General features: G+C 43.6%; 1 protein-coding gene across 1 annotated transcript in view; it reads left to right on the top strand.

Moving 5' to 3' along the window:
- The window catches only part of MYO3B (myosin IIIB), a 357,238-nt gene that overhangs the window by 190,232 nt on the left and 147,451 nt on the right, over positions 1–19,555 (top strand). Inside the window, exons 25-26 of the mRNA XM_090041713.1 lie at positions 1,979–2,056; positions 10,711–10,916. Coding sequence (XP_089897839.1) covers positions 1,979–2,056; positions 10,711–10,916 — 284 coding nt within the window. The remainder of the gene's footprint in view (positions 1–1,978; positions 2,057–10,710; positions 10,917–19,555) is intronic.

Here is a 19,555-nt window from a genome sequence, read left to right as displayed (position 1 = left end):
AGAAGTGTTAAAACTGTCAGATCTCCTCCCTACCAAATGTTGGGCAGAAGAACACTTTTCAAAACCATTTCATAAGGTAAATGAATCTTGGTGGTTGTTCCAAGGGCCCTGTGCCAGGTGCACAATCCCAAACTAACACCTAACTTGATACAGGGACTCCAGCAATCAGTGTTAATTTAGTACACTGGCAGATTAACATGATTTTAGGGAACCTGGAGAAAGATATAGGTGAAATCCTGATTGTTAGTGAAGAAGTATGAGAGATTTAGCTAATCAAACATAAACAACTGATAGTAAAGTGAGAGAAATTTCACCCCCACTTTAAAGGGGTTGATTGAAAATCCATCAGTTGTCTGGTTGTTGCTATTATACCCTGTCTTATTTTCAACGCTGTGAGTGGTTGCATATATGTGTCTGTGTCCTGTGCATGACTGATAATAACAGAATATTAAATTGTACCTCACATTCAGGCCTATTAGTTTCTGGAGCAGAACAGTATTTTAGGATTATTTATGTAGAACCTTTCATAGTTGATCTGTCTTGAAGTTCATTACAAAGTAAGGAATAGATACTGCTAGTACAATATCTAGATAGGCAAACATGACAGTCATAATGTGCTGTTTTAGCTCCAAGGAGGGCAACTTTAAAAATGAGAACAAGTTCTAATGAAAGAAGTACTGGCTAGCACATTGCACCAAAAATGCCAGGGGATTTTTGGCTTCCATATGGACCACAGCAGTGTGGGCAGAAAGGGATATCATTTCTAATGGATGGCATACCAGCCTGCATTACACTGTCAGGAATGAACATATAAGCCAAATATATAATAATAAGGGGAAAATACTTCAGTACACCACTTAGAAATAAAGAACATCTTGCTGTATTTTATTTCTTCCTTTCAATATGTTGGAAATCATTAGAACTTTAGTTTTCTTTTTGGGGAGGTTGTATATGCGTACTTATTCTTTTTTGTTATTGTCATTTTTAAGCTAACCCAGGGTTTGAATTACAGGGCAGCTCGGGGGGGCTGAGCCCCGCCATAAGAGACAAGAGCCACCCCCCATAAGAGATCCCCCCCGTGAGCTGGTCAGCCCTTGGCCCACCCCACACCTTTCTAAACATCCCAGGTGGCGGCGGCTCCTTCTGGCTGCCATCACTGCAGACCCCCCTCCCCACCACAAGAGTCGAAGCGTAATTTGAACCCTGAACTAAACTGAAGTAATGGAAACACCAGATGTGCAAATTATTAGTGAATTTGCTGACTGAATTTCTATGTGTGTTTTCTCTCATTTCTACTCACAGCTTTAGTAATTCAGTGATTTAATACTTTTCTTTTGTACTGGAGAGTGTTGTTCACTTGAGAGGTACCATTGGTGTCCTGTAAACACTGAATAGCAGGCACATCTTTCAGATGATCACAATCTCATGCTAGGGTCCAGAAGGGCAGAAGCTGCAGCTTTTGTCTTTGCAAAATGTTATCAGTCAGATTTCAGTTTAGTAAAGCCCAGAGTAAGGGTTCCATTTTTTCTCAGCTACCAACATCCTAGTGCTTCCAGATCAGAAGCTTTAGCAACATCCTTTTAAACATAGACCAAGGTAATGAGAGGTCTGCAAACCCCAAATTCAACCTGAGGTGATCTTCATTCAGATTCCACTGCTTGAGAATAAAGAATAGTCAAAAAGGGATGGGTTTGAATGATGAGGGGACTGGAGTTTTCCTTGCCATAAAGCATAATAGCTAGAAGTGGATTAACGAGTCAAATTCTGCAGGTGAAATGCTGAAAGCTATAGAGCATTTCCTGTGGAAATAAGAAAAGGAAATGTAAATATTCAGTACCTCTTAGAAAACTGGCCTCATGTAAATAGAAAACTCTGATAAACAAGTGAAAAAATCTTAGGCAAATATTGAAAATAACTGTCGTATACTGGAAGCGAGAAAGTCTGTGGGACTTAAATAATGTCTGCCGTTGTCTTCCAGGTTGACACAATGGAGATGATGCGACACCCTGAAGAAACCACCAACATGAAGAGGCAAACTGTGGCTTCTTATTTTAGGGTATACAATCTAAACTCCAAAATAAGTATTTTGCTGACTGGAAAAAAATTTAAACCTAAAACATTTATGCAGTTGGTGAGAGCCAGGAGGGGAATTAGGAGGGTCTTCATTGTCCAATATGAAGCCTTCTTAGCCTTACTGTTTTTCTTGCTCTTTTCTTCCCTTGCCTCAGTTCTAGTGTTTCTCTGATTGGCCAAGAACATATTGGCAACAGAAGTTAGGGGCTAAACAATGGGTTGAATTCTATACTTTCATGATAGGCTGCTATTTAAAATATTCACTGTCTAAAATAGTGTTGGCCAAGAATTAAGGGTTTTCGGTCTCTCCCAGTTACGTAGCCCAATTCCACAAGGTATTTGAAGCAGGAGTGTTACCCTAGGACTACACATGTTTACATACCTTGTGAATCAGGGCCAGAACAATACTCAAGTGTAAGTATACTCATGTGTAGGAATGCTGTTATTAGCTTTCTAGAAGCCGTACTTGCGGTAGTTACAATTTCTAGAAATTGTATTACAGTGTATGGGAGGAGAGGTGGGATTGTGACAGAATGGTCCCTGTCTCTGTCAAATTCTAAACTCCATTCTGGATTATGTATTGAAAACATGTCTAAATTTACCTGAGGGCAGCTTACCATTAATGCATTATTGACAGAAGTGCTGTGCATGAAAAGTGCTTAACACCTGCTTGAAGGACTGTCCCTGACACCACAAGCTGGGGTTTTCAAGTTTGATGGTCTCTCAGCAGCTGATCCTACTCCATGGGACATTTTTTTAATAGACAAGGAACCACTGGCAGAGAAAGGGAGGCAGAGGGAACAGAGCAGAAGAGGCAAGGCTGAAGCAGGGTAGATTGAGCACATTGCAGAAAGATCCCACTTAAGAATAAGGGTCAACTCTGTGTTTAGGGGTGATCACCACTACATGTAGAAGAATTTGCTAGAAGGACTGCTTAAACTGAGTTTATGCTAGGCTTTATTCTCACGAAGGAGTGAGATCAGATCAGCAGAGTATGCAACTCAGGAACTTGATTTATTTCAAAGATCTACAACTTTCAGGTTCTTTAAGTCATAAAGTTTACCTGGTTAAGAAATTCAGTGGCTAGCCCCATGCTACTTGCCTGCCTACCACAGTGTCTCAGAATGTATTAAACTAGAACCCTGTGGTCAGAGACACAGCAAGGTCTTTCAGTGCCTAGGGTGGGGTGGGGTGGAGGTATGCCAGTCACTGTAGGTGGGGGATGAAGGAAAGCAGTTAAAGGAAGGAAATTCTTAACCACTTGAGCTGTCTGCACAGGGAAGGCAGCAGTAACAGTAGTGTAGCAGCTGCATTCCCTATGCAGAAAGCCAGGGCAGCAGCGGCAGAAAGAGGGGCTAAGTAACAGACAGTCAAAAATCCCAAGGCTGAATCAGTTCAATCTTTGCAGGCTAGTCTAACCTGCATTGATTGAGCTGATAAACAGGGATCCTGGTTTTCTGTTTCCCATGGAAAAATGGAGTAAACTGCATATTTTACCTTTTACAGGAGAAACCCATCGATTTTGCAGTTTTGCAGTGAGCTCCCTAAAGGCTGGCAGGGAGTGGGAGAAGGGCAGTCAGGCAGGGGGTGCCATGTGCACGTACCAGTAAGTGGTGGGGGCAGGTTGAGGCCCCGATAGGGAGGGAGGGAGTTGAGGAGGGCTGGGGCCAGCCAGGTAGTGCCTGGGGCTTGGGGCTCAGGGCCACAATGTGTGGCCGCAGGGCCCCAGCAGGGAGTGGAATGGGACTGTGAGCAACTCGTTTGGCAGATGGGGCTGACTCCCCATTCCTGCACATGCTCCCAGGGAACAGGGGGTACTTGCACCCCCCAGACCTGTACACAGGGGAGGGGCAGGGCATGGTTCCTTGCTGTGGACTCTGATGGCGGGGAGGAGGGGGGAGCTATTCCCAGCCACTGCGCACACTCCTGGGGGTAGGGAGAACCTGTGCCCCCACAGATCTGTGTGTGAGGTGGGGGGGTGCATGCTGCATGCTTCAGGCTTGTGCTCCCTGCCCTGCTGCTCTCTTCCAGGGCTTCAGTATGTGCAAGCTGATGCTGCTGGGAACAGCAGAGTCATGAACAAAGCTGCCTGGCATTGCATGCTCTGTACTGCCCTGACCCCTGCATGCAACTCTGTGATGCTGCCCCTGCTGCAGCCATGTAGGCAGGGGATGCATCACCAGGAAGCACAGAGCTTGTAGCAGCAGGCTGCTTCCTGCATGGCTCCACTGTTCTTTGCAGAGCTGAGTCCCACACACCCGGCTGTGGAGGCCCTGGGGGAGGGCAGCAGGGCAGGGAGCATAAGCCTGAAGCAGGCAGCACGCAGCCCTACACTTTGCAAACAGATATGGGGGGCATATGTCCCCGCTATGCCCCAGGAGTGCTCACAGAAGAGGGGAGCAGCTACCCTGCCTGAGCCTGTAGCAGGCAGACAGCAGGGAGGAGCCAGACTCTGCTCCATGGGAGCAGCCGCCACCTCCTCCCAGGGGCAGTGGACTGGGTCCCTGGCCCCATAACCCTCATACCCGAGGACTCCTTCTGGCAGGGCTAGGAGAGCAGGGGCTGTGGGTTGGGGGCAAGGAGCACCAGCAGGGCTGGGGAGGCTGTGGAGGAGAGTAAGGGGCACAAGCAGAACCACCAGGGCATCTGTGAGTGGGGAGTGAGGGGTATGAGCAGAACGAGGTGGGCTGTGGGGGATCTTTCATTTTAACCATGGATTTGCTGGGGGGAGGAAGGTTATCAGAGACTATGCAATTTTTTTTATCAGAGAATGTGTGATTTTTTTTCTGGGAAAACCAGGATCCCTGCTGATAAGCACATGAACAGACATTCACTTTTGATTGTGGAAATGCAGCTACATGCCTGTAGTGGCCCAGGCCTAAAGCCAGGGGGTGCTAAAGCACGCCTCCCTGCTTGACTGCAGCAGATAGCATGGGCCAAGGTTAGCCCGCTTATGCTGCAAGGTAAGGTTTATGAGGCAGATGCAAAGCATTGTGGGATACTGGGGAATTATGAGTTAACTTGAATCTGGGCTAGGGACAGAAGTTACAAATAAACCAGTTAAGTGATCAGAAAAGGGTTTAAACCTGTAACAGAATAGAAGCTCAGTGCACATAAACCAAAATGGCTGAAACTGGTTTAAGATAAACCTGATGGAATGTAGTATCAGACTTAACTTGATTGGTCAAACCAGTTTATGAAACTTCTGTCCCAGACCCCTTCTTGGTTCAAGTTAAATCACAGTCCCCCAGCATCCCAGGATGCTTTGCAACCCTGGGCTGGTCTATGCTGTCTGCTCCAGAAAGCAGAGCTGGCCCCACCCTTTTTCTCCCTAACTGGAGCAGTGAGGGCTGTCTGGTAGTGATGCAGGTAAGGGTGAGGGTGGGGGGGCAAGCCTAGTTTGGGATGCAGCCCAGTCTATGTGGGGGGACTGCTCCCCCCCCAGGGAAACCCCAGCTGGGATCTGGAGCCATGGAAGAGGGAATTAAACAACCCTTCCCCCACTCAAACTTACTGCTGGCTGCAACTGTGGACTACAAATCCCAGAGGCACCTGGAAGCAGGAAAAGGAAGTGATGAGAAACTCTGCAGAGTGCTGTTGTAAGTCTGGACTGAAAATCCCAGAGACCTTGGGGGCAGCAGGAAGAGGAAGTGAACACACAACCAGAGACCTGTGCTGTAGCGCCCCTCGGCTTCTGGCCTCAGCCACTTCAGGCATGTGGCTGCATTTTCTGAATCAAAAGTAAATATCTGTTCATTTCTGTTTCAATTTAATCTGTGCACCTTAGATTCATAAATCGTTAGGGGCTGGAAGGGACCTTGCAGATCATCAAGTCCAGCCCCCCCTGCTCTAGGCAGGAAGACAACCATCCAGTCTCCTCTTCAAAATCTCCAGAGTAGGTGCCTGTACCACCTCTGGAGGGAACTTATTCCGCAGTCTGGTACACCCTGACTGTGAAGGAGTTTTTTCTGGTATTAAGCCTGAAGTAGCCTTCCAGGAGTTTGTATCCCTTGGTTCTGGTCTTCCCTGGGGTGCCCTAGTGAGCAGTTGTTCACCAAGCTCCTGATGCACTCCTCTGATATAACGGTAAGCCGCTATCAAGTCTCCTCTCAACCTTCTCTTTTTTAGGCTAAAGATACCCAGGTCCCTCTGCCTTTCCTCATATGACTTACCTTGCAAGTCCCTGATCATACGGGTGGCTCTTCTCTGGACCCTCTCAAGTTTTTCCACATCCTTATGGAAATGTGGCACCAAGAATTGGATGCAGTACTCCAACTGCGGTCTCACCAGTGCTGAGTACCGTGGGAGTATCACTTCCTTAGTTTTACATGAAATGCATCATTTGATGCATGCCACTGTGTTGTTTGCCCTGCTAGCCAATGCATCGCACTGATGGCTTATGTTCATGCAATGGCCAATCATTACTCCTAGGTTCTTTTCAGTGGTGGCACAGGTCAGGCTGTCACCTCTGAGCCTGAATGTATGTTGAGGGTTGTTTGCCCCTTGATGGAGCACCTTACACTTGGAAGTGTTAAACTTATTCTGGTTCCGGTCTGCCCAACTTTTGAGCCTGTCCAGGTCTGCCTGTCTCTGTGACCTGTCTTCTGGAGTGGCCACACTGCCCCATAACTTGGTATCAGCCTCAGACTTGGCCAGCAAGCTTTTAAATCCTCAATCTAAATCATTGATAAAGATGTTGATAAACACCAGTCCAAGCACGGACTCCTGAGGGACACCACTGGTCACTTCTCACCAGGACAACACAGATCCATTCAAGAGAACTCTCTGGGTCCCACATGCAGCCAGTTTTCTACCCACTGAACTGTTGAGCAGCTGAGCCCACAGTCTTCCAGTTTTCCCACCAGGATATCATGGGATACTAGATCAAAAGCCTTTTGGAAGTCTAGGTATGTAACATCTACTTTGTCTTCCATGTCCAGGTAGTGAGAGACCTGATCGTAGAAGGAGATGAGATTGGTAATACAAGACCTACCCACGACAAAGCCATGCTGGCTGTCGTTCAGAATCTTACCTTCCACAAGTGTATTGCACATAGATTCTTTAATGAGCTTTTCTAGGATTTTCCCTGGGATAGAGGTTAGGCTGATAGGCCTATAATTGCCCAGGTCCTCCCTCTTCCCCTTCTTAAAGAGGGGCACAATGTTGGCCCTCTTCTAATTCTCACGGGTCTGCCCTGTGTGCCATGAATTCTGAAAGAGCTTTGCCAGGGGTGCCACTGTTGCAGAAATCGCGGTTCGTTTCTCGGGAGGCGAAGAACTCTCAGACACACTATTAGCAACACAAAAGGTATATTTGCAAATAGGGTTGGAGTGGAAACAAAGGACCACTCCGCCCGCTGAGGAAAACTCTCAGCTGGCTTTTATCCCTCTTCTCCTGGGCACGTGTGCAGAAACAGGAACTCTTACAACTTATTTCCAGTTCATACAAACATATATGTAAACATGTCGCTTCATATGTCCCATGTGCATTATAATTAACTACTTAAGTATGCGGGGCGGATAGGCTTATATGCATTAGCTAATTACGCATGCTTAGAAAAGCTCTCCAGGTTACCAAAAGTTCAAACCCCCCTCTCTCTCAAGGACACAGCCAATTAAATCATAGCCTTTGTAGTTTACAAGAGTAGAGGCAGAGGAGTTTGAAGGTATGTGTGATTTAGTGTTACAAAGAGATAGTAAATTAGCGAGATGTCCTTGGTGGTGTTTCTGCTTATCAGGTATGAGATACAAACTGTGTAGCTTTAACAACACTCTATTCATTATGCGTTTCTAATAATATTTCTATTTTAATAATATTTCTAACACCACAATGACTTGAGCCAGCAACTTCAGCACTCTCGGATGGAGTCCATCCAGTCCCGCTGACTTATAAATGTCTAGCTTTTCTAGTTGGTATTGTACTCACTCAGCATCCACAGTGGGGAGGCTGTCAATCCCGGCATGCCCCCTATGAGCCTTATCTTGTTTGACTTTCCCCATGGTCCAGTGAAATACCAAAGCAAAGTGGGCATTCAGGAGTTCAATTTTTTTCTGAATATCAGTTACCAGCTGTCCTGGGGTGTTAAGCAGGGGTCCCATGCTTCCATTTCTTTTCCTTCTACTGCCTAAATACCTAGAGAAGGACTTTGTATTATCATTGACTCCCATAGCTAACCTAAACTCAGTTGCCGCCTTGACTTTCCTGATCATTTCCCTACAGGTGCTGGCCACTAAAGTATAGTCCTCCTTGAAAACCATACCCAGCTTCCACTCTGTGTACACCTCTTTTTTTTTTTAAGAGGATTGCAATATCCTATTAAGCCAGGAGGGCTCCTCAGCGCTCCTGCTACCTTTTCTCTTTGCAGGTACAGTGTCCTTTTGTGCTACAAGGATCATGTCCTTGAGTAACGACCACTCTTTGTGCACCCCATTTGCCTTCCCTTCCTGGTCTCTCATCGCCTCCCCTACTAATTCTCTGAGCCTATCCAAGTCAGCATTTCTGAAGTCCAGGACTTCAATCCTGCTGGTTGATTTGTCGACCTTGTGGTGGACGGTAAACCTGATCATTTAACTGAGGGTCACCCAGGTTACCCTCAATGTTCAAGCCACACACCAGATCATCTCCCGTGGCCAAGCCCAGGTCCAGAAGAACGTTACCTCTGGTTGGCCCTTGCACTTCCTGGGTCAGAAAGAGCTCCTCGATTAACCTGCAAAGACTGAATCAGTTTAGCATCAGGCTTTTTGGTTGTCTGTACCTAGCCCTGGAGGAGATCTGGGACAGAAAGTTCAATAAATAGATTTACCCTAAATTTACCATTTTGAAAGTGGTTTATATGGACAGAACTTCTGCTGTTACCAGTTTCTGATCACTTATACCAATTTATGAGTAATTTCTGTCCCTAGCCAGAGAGTCCAGCAGCAGCAGCCCTGTGATGCAGGTTCCCTGAAGCCACCCTAGAGCTCCAGTCACTCCTCCCTACTGCAGATATGCTACTGGGTACAGGGCTGCACCTACTAAGAAAAAAAACTCCCTGGGGTAGTGGGGAGCACTGTTTCACTCACCCCTGTCCCTGCAGATACATTGCTGGATACAGGGCTGCTGTGGTAAAGACTCCCTGAGGAGGAGGATTCTGGTGCCCTTTCATACACAGTGCCAAGGGCTGGTGCCTTGCTTCCACCACAGCCCTTGTTACACTACTCTGTGATGCACGCTGAATTGGTTTACCTCTGGAGTGCATGTGAAAGTGACTGAAGGTGCTTGGGTGGTTTCAAACAATCATTTTAGGGCCTAAGGTACCTCTAAGGACATCAGCATTCCAGTCCCAAAGAAGTGAGAACTAAGGTTTATTTTAGTGATATCTTTTATTGGAGCAACTGTATAATTGAAAGAAATGTTAGACAAGCTTTCAGGCACAAAATGCCCTGAAATTCCGCAGGGAAAGGAAAGAAGCAGATAAGCCTGTCTGATATCTCCAAACTATACAGTTGTTCCAATAAAAGATATTACAAAACAACTTTTGCTTCTCACACATTCCCTTTGGTAACCATCATTTTTACAATGATACTCTGACCCTATTACACTCAAGAAATCAGTTAGAAAAAATATCTGATCCTAGAGGCATGCTGTAGGCATGCTAGAGCTAAAAATAATGACTAGGCGCTATCAGGAAGAGATGGAAAGGAAGTGTGTGACCCACCCACAGGCTGGTAACTGAAGCAAAGTACCCAGTCAAGGTTTAGAAGTACCTCTGAGTAGGAGATATTTTAATTACCTACATAATTTATTTTCAGTCTTTCAGTCTAATTCATTATAAAATTTATGATGTTGTTTGTATATTCCCTTGTCTAAAATAAGTAGAGTGTTGTCCACAAATTTTTCAAACAAAATGGAAATTCCTTTAAAATTTCCTGAAAGAAATTTAAAAAAAATAAAAAGCAATCCCACAACTGGAAACCTAATCATTTTTTTCTGCTAACTGAAAACAAATTTATGGCAGAGTTTGATTTTTAGGTAAACATTTTAAAAAGTAAAGCAAAATGTCAATGATATGAAAAAACATTATAATCAAGATCATCTCAGAAATAATTTCATAACCCCCTAATCATTTATAAATGCTGTTTATAAACATATTGGAAGGGTGGCCAAGCCACAGCTCGTTAGGTGCATGAAGCTTCCAGTCAAACACAGCTCATGAAGAAAGGGAAGTAGTTAAACAAATCATTTGTTTCCTCTCTACCTGTTTGTTTGTTTATTCCATTCTTACTTTTTTTTTTTATTCTAACACGATATTTAATGACAATTTATTATCTGTGCTGGAGCACTGTGCCAGATCATTGAGTCCAGAGGGTTCAATCAGCTATTAGATAAAAGCATCGAAAAGCCCCACAGTAGCACCCGATTAATACAGAAGCAGGGTGAGCTGGGTCAGACTAACATGGGTCCTCTTCTGACTATGCAATGCGCTTGGTGGAACAAGCTGAAAGTAAAGCACCATTTTGTTTTGTTTTTTCCTCATCTGTCAGCACCCATTAAGATTATGGGGAAGGAGGTTGGCTACTCCTGCTGTATTGCTTACTTAATACAATTGTATCCAGTGATATTTATTAAGTATACATTTCTTCTCCATTTCATTGCTAGTATTCACTGATGGACCTCTTATCCAAAATGGTTGTTGGACAGCCTCACTTTGTCCGCTGCATTAAACCTAATGATGATAGAGAAGCACTGAAATTTTCCCATGAAAGAGTTCTAGTGCAGCTACGGTACACTGGAATTCTAGAAACTGTCAAAATACGTCAGAAAGGGTATTCTCACCGCATCCTCTTTGAAGAATTTGTGAAAAGGTAAGACATGTCTTTCTTGTAACAGGAATCTCCTTTTAGGACTCCATTCAGTAAAGTGTAAGCTCATGCTGTGCATGTCTTGCTGCAGAAGTTACAGCCTGGTTTGGCTCTCAGTTACCATAGTGAAAATGAAAGGTAGCTCAGGTCAATGGAGTCGTATTTGTTAAACCAGTGTAAGACATAATTTTCAATATAAAAAATATCCCCATCCTATGAAGTAGTGATAGGGACATATGTGTAAATACACATCACCATCAGCTAGCACAAGAACCAAGAAGTTAACCACCTTGAATCTCCATGTAAAGACTATACACATGGTGAGAGAAGGAACTGATACAAAGCTTTTCACAAATTCCCTCGTAGGAGAGCATTAAATCTATGCTACCTGAAGAGCATTAAGGCAGTGGAAAAATACTAACAATCCATAAAAAGAGACCTAAGGAAAGGCACTTTGTGCTTGAAAGCTTATCTAACATCTCCCCAGCTATCCAATTGGTCCAACAAAAGATAACACCAGAAAAACCCTTGTTTTTACATATTTCCTGGACCATCACAGCTATTACAAAACCCCAACCCTACTAATAATTCATCACATATTTTTCACCGATGTTGATTTCTGCCAAATTACAATATTTCAGTCTGTTTATAGATGTTACTTAGAATCATTGAAGTCACAGAATCATAGAAATTTAGGATTGAAAGGGACCTCGGGGGCATCTAGTCCAATTCCCTACTCAAAGCAGAACCATCCCCAATTCTAACATCCCAGCCAAGGCTTTGTCTAACTGGGTCTTAAAAACCAGTAAGGGCAGAGAGTGTTTTACTACCTTCCTGGTAGGGGTGTGAGAAATGGGCTATATTCAATACGGATTCAGACTCAGCCCAAATTCGGGGACAGTGATTTGATTCGTTGATTCAATTAGGCCAAATCTGAATCTGAAGGTTCAATGCTGATTTGGAGAAACAGTGATTCGGCCACAGACACAGCTTTAAATGTTTTTTCTATATACCTTGAGGTACCAGGCATGGCTCATGAATGCTGAGATGCTGGGGCGGATGGGGGGCCCCCCACATGCTCAGCAGCAAACCCAGAAGTGGACTGGAAGTACTTCCAGTCCATTTCCAGTTCCACTATTGAATGCACAGGGGTCCACTTCCAGGTCTACTGCCAAGAGTGCTGGGGAGCCCCCCCGCACTCCTGTGGGATGCTCCAGCTATCCCAGTATCTCAGCATTCACAGGCCACCCAGTACCTAAGAGGTATGTAGATAAAACATGTAAAACTGTATCTATGTCTGAATCATTGAATCTTTCTGAATCTCTCCAAGTAGATTCAGAGGGTTCCAGTATAATTCAGAGAGATTAAAGGGTTTCCTGATTCAATTTGGATTCAGAGATTCGGCCATTGAATCAGGCCAAATCTCCGCCAAATCAAATCAGGGACTGAAGCTTTGCATAGCCTTACTTCCTGATAAAAGAGTTTTTCCTAGTATCTAACCTAAATTTGCCTTGCTGTGACTTAGGACCATTGCTCTTTGTTCTGTCATCTGCTATCAGTGAGAACAGTCTAGCCCCATTCTCTTTGGAACCACCCTTCAGACAGTCAAAAGTATCTGTTAAATCCCACCTTGATCTTCTCTTTTCCAGACTAAATAAGTTCAGTTCCCTTGGCTGCTCCTCATAAGTCATGTGCCCCAGCCCTCTACCCATTTTTGTGCCATCCGCTGGACACTCCCTAATTGGTCCACATCCTTTTTGTAGTGGGGGGGCCCAAAACTGGACACAGTACTCCACATGTGGCCTCACCAGTGCTGAATAGAGAGGAAAAAAACACTTCCCTTGATCTGCTTGGAATGCTTCTACTAATGCAGCCCGGTATGCCATTAGCTTTCTTCAGAACAAGGGCACACTGTTGGCTCACATTCAGCGTATTGTCCACTGTAACCCCAAGTCCTTTTCTGCAGAGCTGCTGCTTAGCCAATCAGTCCCCAGCCTGTAACAGTGCACAGGATTGTTCTGATTTACATGCAGGACTTTGTATTTCTCCTTATTGAACTGCATGACATTTATTTTGGTCCAATCCTCCAATTTGTTGTGGTCTTTCTGAGTCCTAGCCCTACCCTTCAGCATATCTACCAGTCCTCCCCAGCTTGATGTCATCCACAAACTTACTGCAGGTGCACTTCATGCCATCTTCCAGATTGTTGATGAACACATTGAATAAAACTTGTCCCAGGACTGACCCCTGGGGCACTTCACTTGATGCAGGCTGCCAACTAGACATTGAGCCATTGATTACCATAACCTTTGAGCCCAATGATCCAGCCAATTTTCTGTCCACCCTGCAGTCTATTCATCTAACCCATAATTTGCTTGTTAGAATGTTGTGGGGGACCATATCAAAAGCCTTAGTAAAATCAAGGTATATCATGTCCGCTGCTCTCCCTGAATCCACAGAGCCAGTCACCTCATCATAGAAGGCAATCAGGTTGGTCAGGCATGACTTGCCCTGGGTGAATCCATGCTGGCTTTTCCTAATCATCTTCTTTTCCTCCAAATGCTTAGAAATGATTTACTTGAGGGCCAGCTCCATGATTTTTCCAGAAATTCAAGTGAGCATGACTGATCTCTAGTTCCCCTGATCTTCCTTCTTCCCTTTCTTAAAGATGAACACTATATTTGCTTTTTTCCAATCATCCAGGACCCCTCCCAAACACCACAAGTTGTCAAAGATAATGGCCAGCAGCTCTGCAATCACATCAACCAACTCCGTCAGCACCCTCGGATGGATCTGGCCCCATGGACTTGTACTTGTCCAGATTTTTTAAATAGTGCCTAAACTGTTCTTTCACCGTTGTCAGCTGCTCACCTCAACCCCAAACTTAAACAGCTAAATGAATGTAATACAGAAAGCATGTACTTTTATGAATTGTGATTTGCTTTCAACTGTTCTATATAGGAAAATTATACTTGTAAAAACTGAAGTGTAATTTAAACCCAGATAATTGTACCAGTATAACTTAATATGTGGATGGGTTTTCCTATAAAAGAATGCTTTTTCTTTGGTTTAATTTGCATCACTTCAAAGAGGTTTAAACTAAATTGGAAAAAAAACTACTTTTTAATCTGGAACAAAAGTACCCATCTGAGAGATGTGCCTACCTTGGTCTAACTATACCAATGTTACAACTATATTGGTACAACAGACAAACAAAAAAACTTCCTTGTACAGAGAGGTTCTGTGAATTTGTGAATATTCCAGTAGCCGGTTGATATTTGTGAAAATATTTTTGGGTATCCTAGAAGCTCTGTAAATTTTAATACCAGTGTTTATTGGTCTGAATGAGTGTACTAGAAGAGTTCATTATTTTGATGCCTTTCCAAAACATGCTGTAGCTCACTCTTAAAGTTAATGCAGGACTAACAGGATGAAATTTTATGGTCCACATTATGCAAGTCAATTTAGAGGATCATAAAGTCTTTTCTGGCTTTAATATTTATTATTTGTTATTCATTATTCTCTGTTTAAAATATTTGTCACTGATTCAGTAAACAGAAACAGTACCATGTGACCAGCCATACAACATTAGTAGTGAATAATTGAATACTTTTAACAAGTAGCTCATAGAATGAAAGGTGCATGTCAGAACAATACAGTAAATAGTTGAAGTCATTTTAACAAGTATCAGGATTAGTTCATGAACAATTCCTAACTAATAGGATCAGTCTGTAATGAATTATTGTGTCAAAGGAACATATAAAAAAACGCTTGAAAAATAAGAGAGTAAATAAAACAAGAAATCAATATTTCAGGTAGGAACATTTATTTGTTTGTGGTAACCATATTTTTTCAGCCCTGATTCTTCACTCTTTTGCACCATTTTATTTTGATGTAACCATATTAATTTCACTGAGGTTGCACCAACCTAACGCCAGTGTAATAAAGTGGTAGATCAGGCTGCCTTTCCATAGTATTTTATGAACATCAGCTAATTTTCTCAGCATTTTGAAGAGATGTGAAGCATGAGGCAAAAATTTTCTTTTCAGGTTTCTTTTCTCAAGTAAACTGGGTAATGAATTCAGGTTAACACAGCTGAAATACTAGTTGAGAGGAAAATCAGGGCTAGGTATGGGCAGATCCAGGAATTTGAAAAGTGAGGTGCAGGAGATTTTACCAGTGCCACAGTTTGCAGTCCCACCTCCAGCCCCACTGTGTGCACACAGGGTGATGCATAGGGGGTGCACGCGGGTGCACATGCACCCTCTGCACATGGTGGTGCACCCCCTGCAAAAAGTCGCCACCAACACTGTCTGCGGGCGGTCCCTGATTGCACCTGGATGCTGCTGACAGTGCCTGCGGGTGGTCGCTGCCCCATGGTCAGTGCTTGCCTCCCCTCCCCCCGTCCCGCAGTGCTGACCTACAGGCAGGTGAAACCCCAGGACCACTCCTTCCCAGCTCTAGCTGGGGCTTACAGACAGCAGCTGCATAGGATGCCAGATCCCTGCTCCCTCTCCCGCCTCTCTGTTCCCCCTGCTAGCCCAAGAACTTCAGATGAAGGGAGCAGCATCACTGAGTGCCAGGCAGGGCTGGGTATGGCAGCATCAGTGGGTGATCCCTCTTTCCAAGCACTCCTGCTCCCTGCCTGCAGTCCAGGAACACGAGCTGGAAGCAGGTGTTCACCGACTGATGCTTCCATGCCCAGCCCTGTCTGGGCCTCTGCACACCAGCTTCCACACCTGGAGCCCCAGGGCCAGCAAGGGAAACATGGTGGAGGGGGAGGGAGCAGGGACCCAGTACCCCAGGCAGCCTCTCCCCACTGTCCTTGGCTGTCCTTGGCTGTGTGCCCACTGTCCAGGGGCAGGAGTGGTCCTGGGGCTTCCCCTGGCCCCTGGTCATCTAAGGACAGCAGCAAGTGGCCCCTCCCTTCCCAACCTGGTCCCCATTTGTTCTCCCCAAGTGTCCCACTCCAACCCAGGGCTCCATCCATGCCTTGAACACCTCAGAGGACCCAAGCTTCTAGGGCTTTGGGGAAAAGAAGCCACTGGCATGTAATTTTCACTGTAGAAGAGAGGTGCAACCACCCCACTGCACCTCCCCCTGCTTCCCCCAGATTCACTCCTGGACTCGTTATTATCAGTAGGATTCTCTTAGATAAACACTTATCCTGACTTAGCTTTGCCATCAGTGCAGACAAGGACAAGTTGTATCCCAAATCTTGTCATGCTTGTGGTCAAACAGGCATAAAGTTTTAATGAAGGGTAGCTCAATAGGGCAAATGAGAAACAAGAGGTGAAGTGATTTGCCCACCAGCCTATGGGACTCATTGTCAGAGCTTCAAATAGAAGCCAGGAGTGTTTTGTGCCATTCCTATGTTCAGTCCACTTCCCCATTCTTCTTAAACAGTGTTTGTCCTTCTGCAGACTTAAAAAATAGCAAAGCTTGAACAACTCTTCTGTTGAACAAGCTCCTTTAATTTACAGCCATGACTAGTCAAGTGTTTTTAGAAACTAAGTAGTTGAACACATAAAAAATATTTGAGAAAACAGGTCAAATGCTAAACAGATTGGCACTTCTTTGTTCATAATCAAAAAGCCATTAGGCAAGTATGAACAAGAGTTTCAAAATGTCAGTAAATCTGAGGATATCAAAGATTTTCTAAGCCAGCAAGTTAATTGGTATTTTGATCCTTCTGAGCAACTTAACAACAAAATGGATGAGCCAGCAGTTTTTCCCCCTTGATGTTATTAAACAAATAGGTGTGCTTCTTATCTTCCTGCTCAATACTGCTGTTTTGTAAACTCTTAGCAGGAAATATGAGGACAAAACAATCAAAGACAGGAGCAGAGCCATTCAGGGTTTATCAGGTGGAGGTAAACAAAAGATAAAGTCTTGTTTAATGTTACTCTTTACTGTCTTCTGTTTTCATGTAGACCAGATTATTTCACAGTGTTGCAAACTGAAAAAAGGTTTATTGGGTTAAAAACAGATGGGGAAGAAAGGATTTAAGCATGGCTTATTTGCACACTGATATACAAGGACCTGTTATAAAAAACCCTTTCCCCCAAGTAGGAAAAAAGTAAGGTCTGGGTCCTACATACAATGATAAATACTGTCACTGTCCCAAATCCTTGTGAACAGATATCTTCATTTTTTTCCTTTTTTTAAAAGAAGTTAGGAAGTGAAAATAGGAATCATTTCTTTTCAGTGACCTCTTTCCTGGCATCCTCTCTGCTGTTTTAGAATGTTTTGCCCGAGAATTGTGACCAGGTATGCTACTGTTAAATTGTTCCAATAAATACTGCCCTCTCAGTGGCAGACTGGTGGTAAAGGAATTGTAACACACAGGTATCCAGGTCATAGCTGTATTGGTCTAGAGGAAAAAGCAATCAGGGCTAGTAGACAGAAGTGATATCTTTTATTAGAACAACAAGATTTTTGCAAAAAAAAAGCCTTTAATTGCAAGCGTTCAGGCACAAGCACCCTTCATCAGGCATCAGAAAAAGAGTGTAAAAGTTCTCCATATTTCATGAAAGTTCATATTTTATAGGATTTCACATAGGAGTCAATAGATGGAAAAATCCTCCATAAAAAAATAGTGTTTTTCCATCTATTGACTCCTGTGTGAAATCCTATGAAATCTGAACTTTCATTTCTACCCAGGAGAACTTTTAAATCTTTTCTCTGATGCCTGATGAAGGGTGTTTGTGTCCAAAAGCTTGGAATTAAATTTTTTTTTTTTTGCAAAAATCTTGTTGTTCTAATAAAAGATATCACTTCTGTCTACAAGCCCTGACTGTAAAACACAGGGGGCTCAAATTAGATCACACCCCCATTGTGCTATTCACAACACACATGCATATGAAGGTACAGTCACTGCGGTCTTAGGCCTCCGTCTTATGACTTCATACACCAACATTCATTCACTCATGCTCCAGGAGGAAACTGCATTAATTTTATTGGGCTTTATATGGCCACTAAGATTCACCTATACACATACTGTTACAGGTATAGTACCTAAGAAAAAAAACTTTCAATCCCAGACAATATTACCGCTTCTAGCATTGCTCAGACATTAAAAATCCTGCAGAACTATACTCTTGCATATGCTTTTCTTCTATTCTCTCAGATCATGCAATGATTAAGTTAATTATATTCAAGAACAGGGAAGCGCTGAATGAAATGTGAAAGTAACACATTCAAAACAGAAAAAAGGAAGCACTGACTTTTAAAGATAGCCTATTTAAATACTTAGTCAGCACTGAACCAAAATCCCAAAATGATGTTTGGAGACATGCCTTTAATGACTGTAATATCCTGGCTCCATTGAAATCAGCAGGAGTTTTGTCATTGACTTCAAGGGGCACAGGATTTCACCCAATCTACCTAGCTAATTTTCTCTAGTAATTTCAATTGAATAAACTCTGTCCTCCACATCTAGTTCTTAGACTCTTGGTATTTGTTGTGCACTGTTACACAGCTGCAGGATACTTTCCATTCCAGTGAGGTTTGTTACTCATAGGTGGACAGAAGTGATTACATATGTAAATGTGTACATATGTAGTCACTTGTGAGTTATGCAGGGTATCCCAAGTGAACCTCAATTAAATCATTATATCACATCACGCCATCATGTAGTCTGTAGCATCTTTTACAAAATTAATATCTTTGACACTTTTAGAAAATGTTTTAAAATGGTCTAATTATTTTATTATTTGTACATTTCTTCCTATTCTCCTCTAAAATGATAATTCTTCAGTAGCATGAGTTCATTTGTACAAACTTTTAAGCATGAGAAAAAATATTACCAACACAAGAGTTTTTTTCATGCACCATTTAAAAGAAAGATATTGCAGGACCTACCAGGGTAAAGAACTAATACTGGGTTCTGTTGCAAAATCAGGAATCTCCTTGAAATGATTGTCCATATACACATGCTAAGGTCTCTTTTGCCTTTGCTATATCTGCAGAGCACACCGCAGCTCTGCTCTGCCTTATCCCCTGCACTGAGGGGAATAAAGGACTGTGGGCAGTTCCTGGTCTTCAATTATTCTTAATCATCTGGCTAGTCATGGAACATTCTGGTTGGCAGTGGGGTAAGAAGGCACGGGCAAGCAGGGGTACAGTCCCAGGCACCAATTTAAAGGGGATGCCCGTGGCCCATGCTCAGGGAGTTTGCACTGCCACAGCAGCAGCAGTAGTCAGAGCGGGAGAGGAGGTAATCACTTGGCACCCCACAAAGTCCTAGTGCTGCCTCTGCTACTTGGCTTGTGCTTAGCAACCTACAACCTTATTCAAAGCCTTGTCCTCAAAATGCTCCCCCATTTCATTAAAATGATTTTGCCCTTTCAATATTACTGTTATTGTCCATCTTTTTCTTCACAAAAAGATAAGCAAAATTGTTTTTTCTTAACAATTGAATTCTTCTTTTGGTGGGGGTCATGCTCTTGTGGCACCACTCCCCATGCTTTGCTTCTCACTGTACCACATAACACTGTCACCTGGGGGCCATATTTCCCTTGTTGATTATTTCCTGTATCATCTTCCTTTTTAGTGAAACTAGATGCTCTCATTTATTTTTCCTCCTCAAGTGTCCTTATGATGATTCTCCCCATTCTCCAGGGTTGAAGTTGGGCCCATCT

The sequence above is a fragment of the Crocodylus siamensis genome, chromosome 4, assembly GCF_052110815.1.
Source record: "Crocodylus siamensis isolate JL-2025a chromosome 4, ASM5211081v1, whole genome shotgun sequence".
NCBI lineage: Eukaryota > Metazoa > Chordata > Crocodylia > Crocodylidae > Crocodylus > Crocodylus siamensis.
This window is presented reverse-complemented; position numbering and strand designations above follow the sequence as displayed.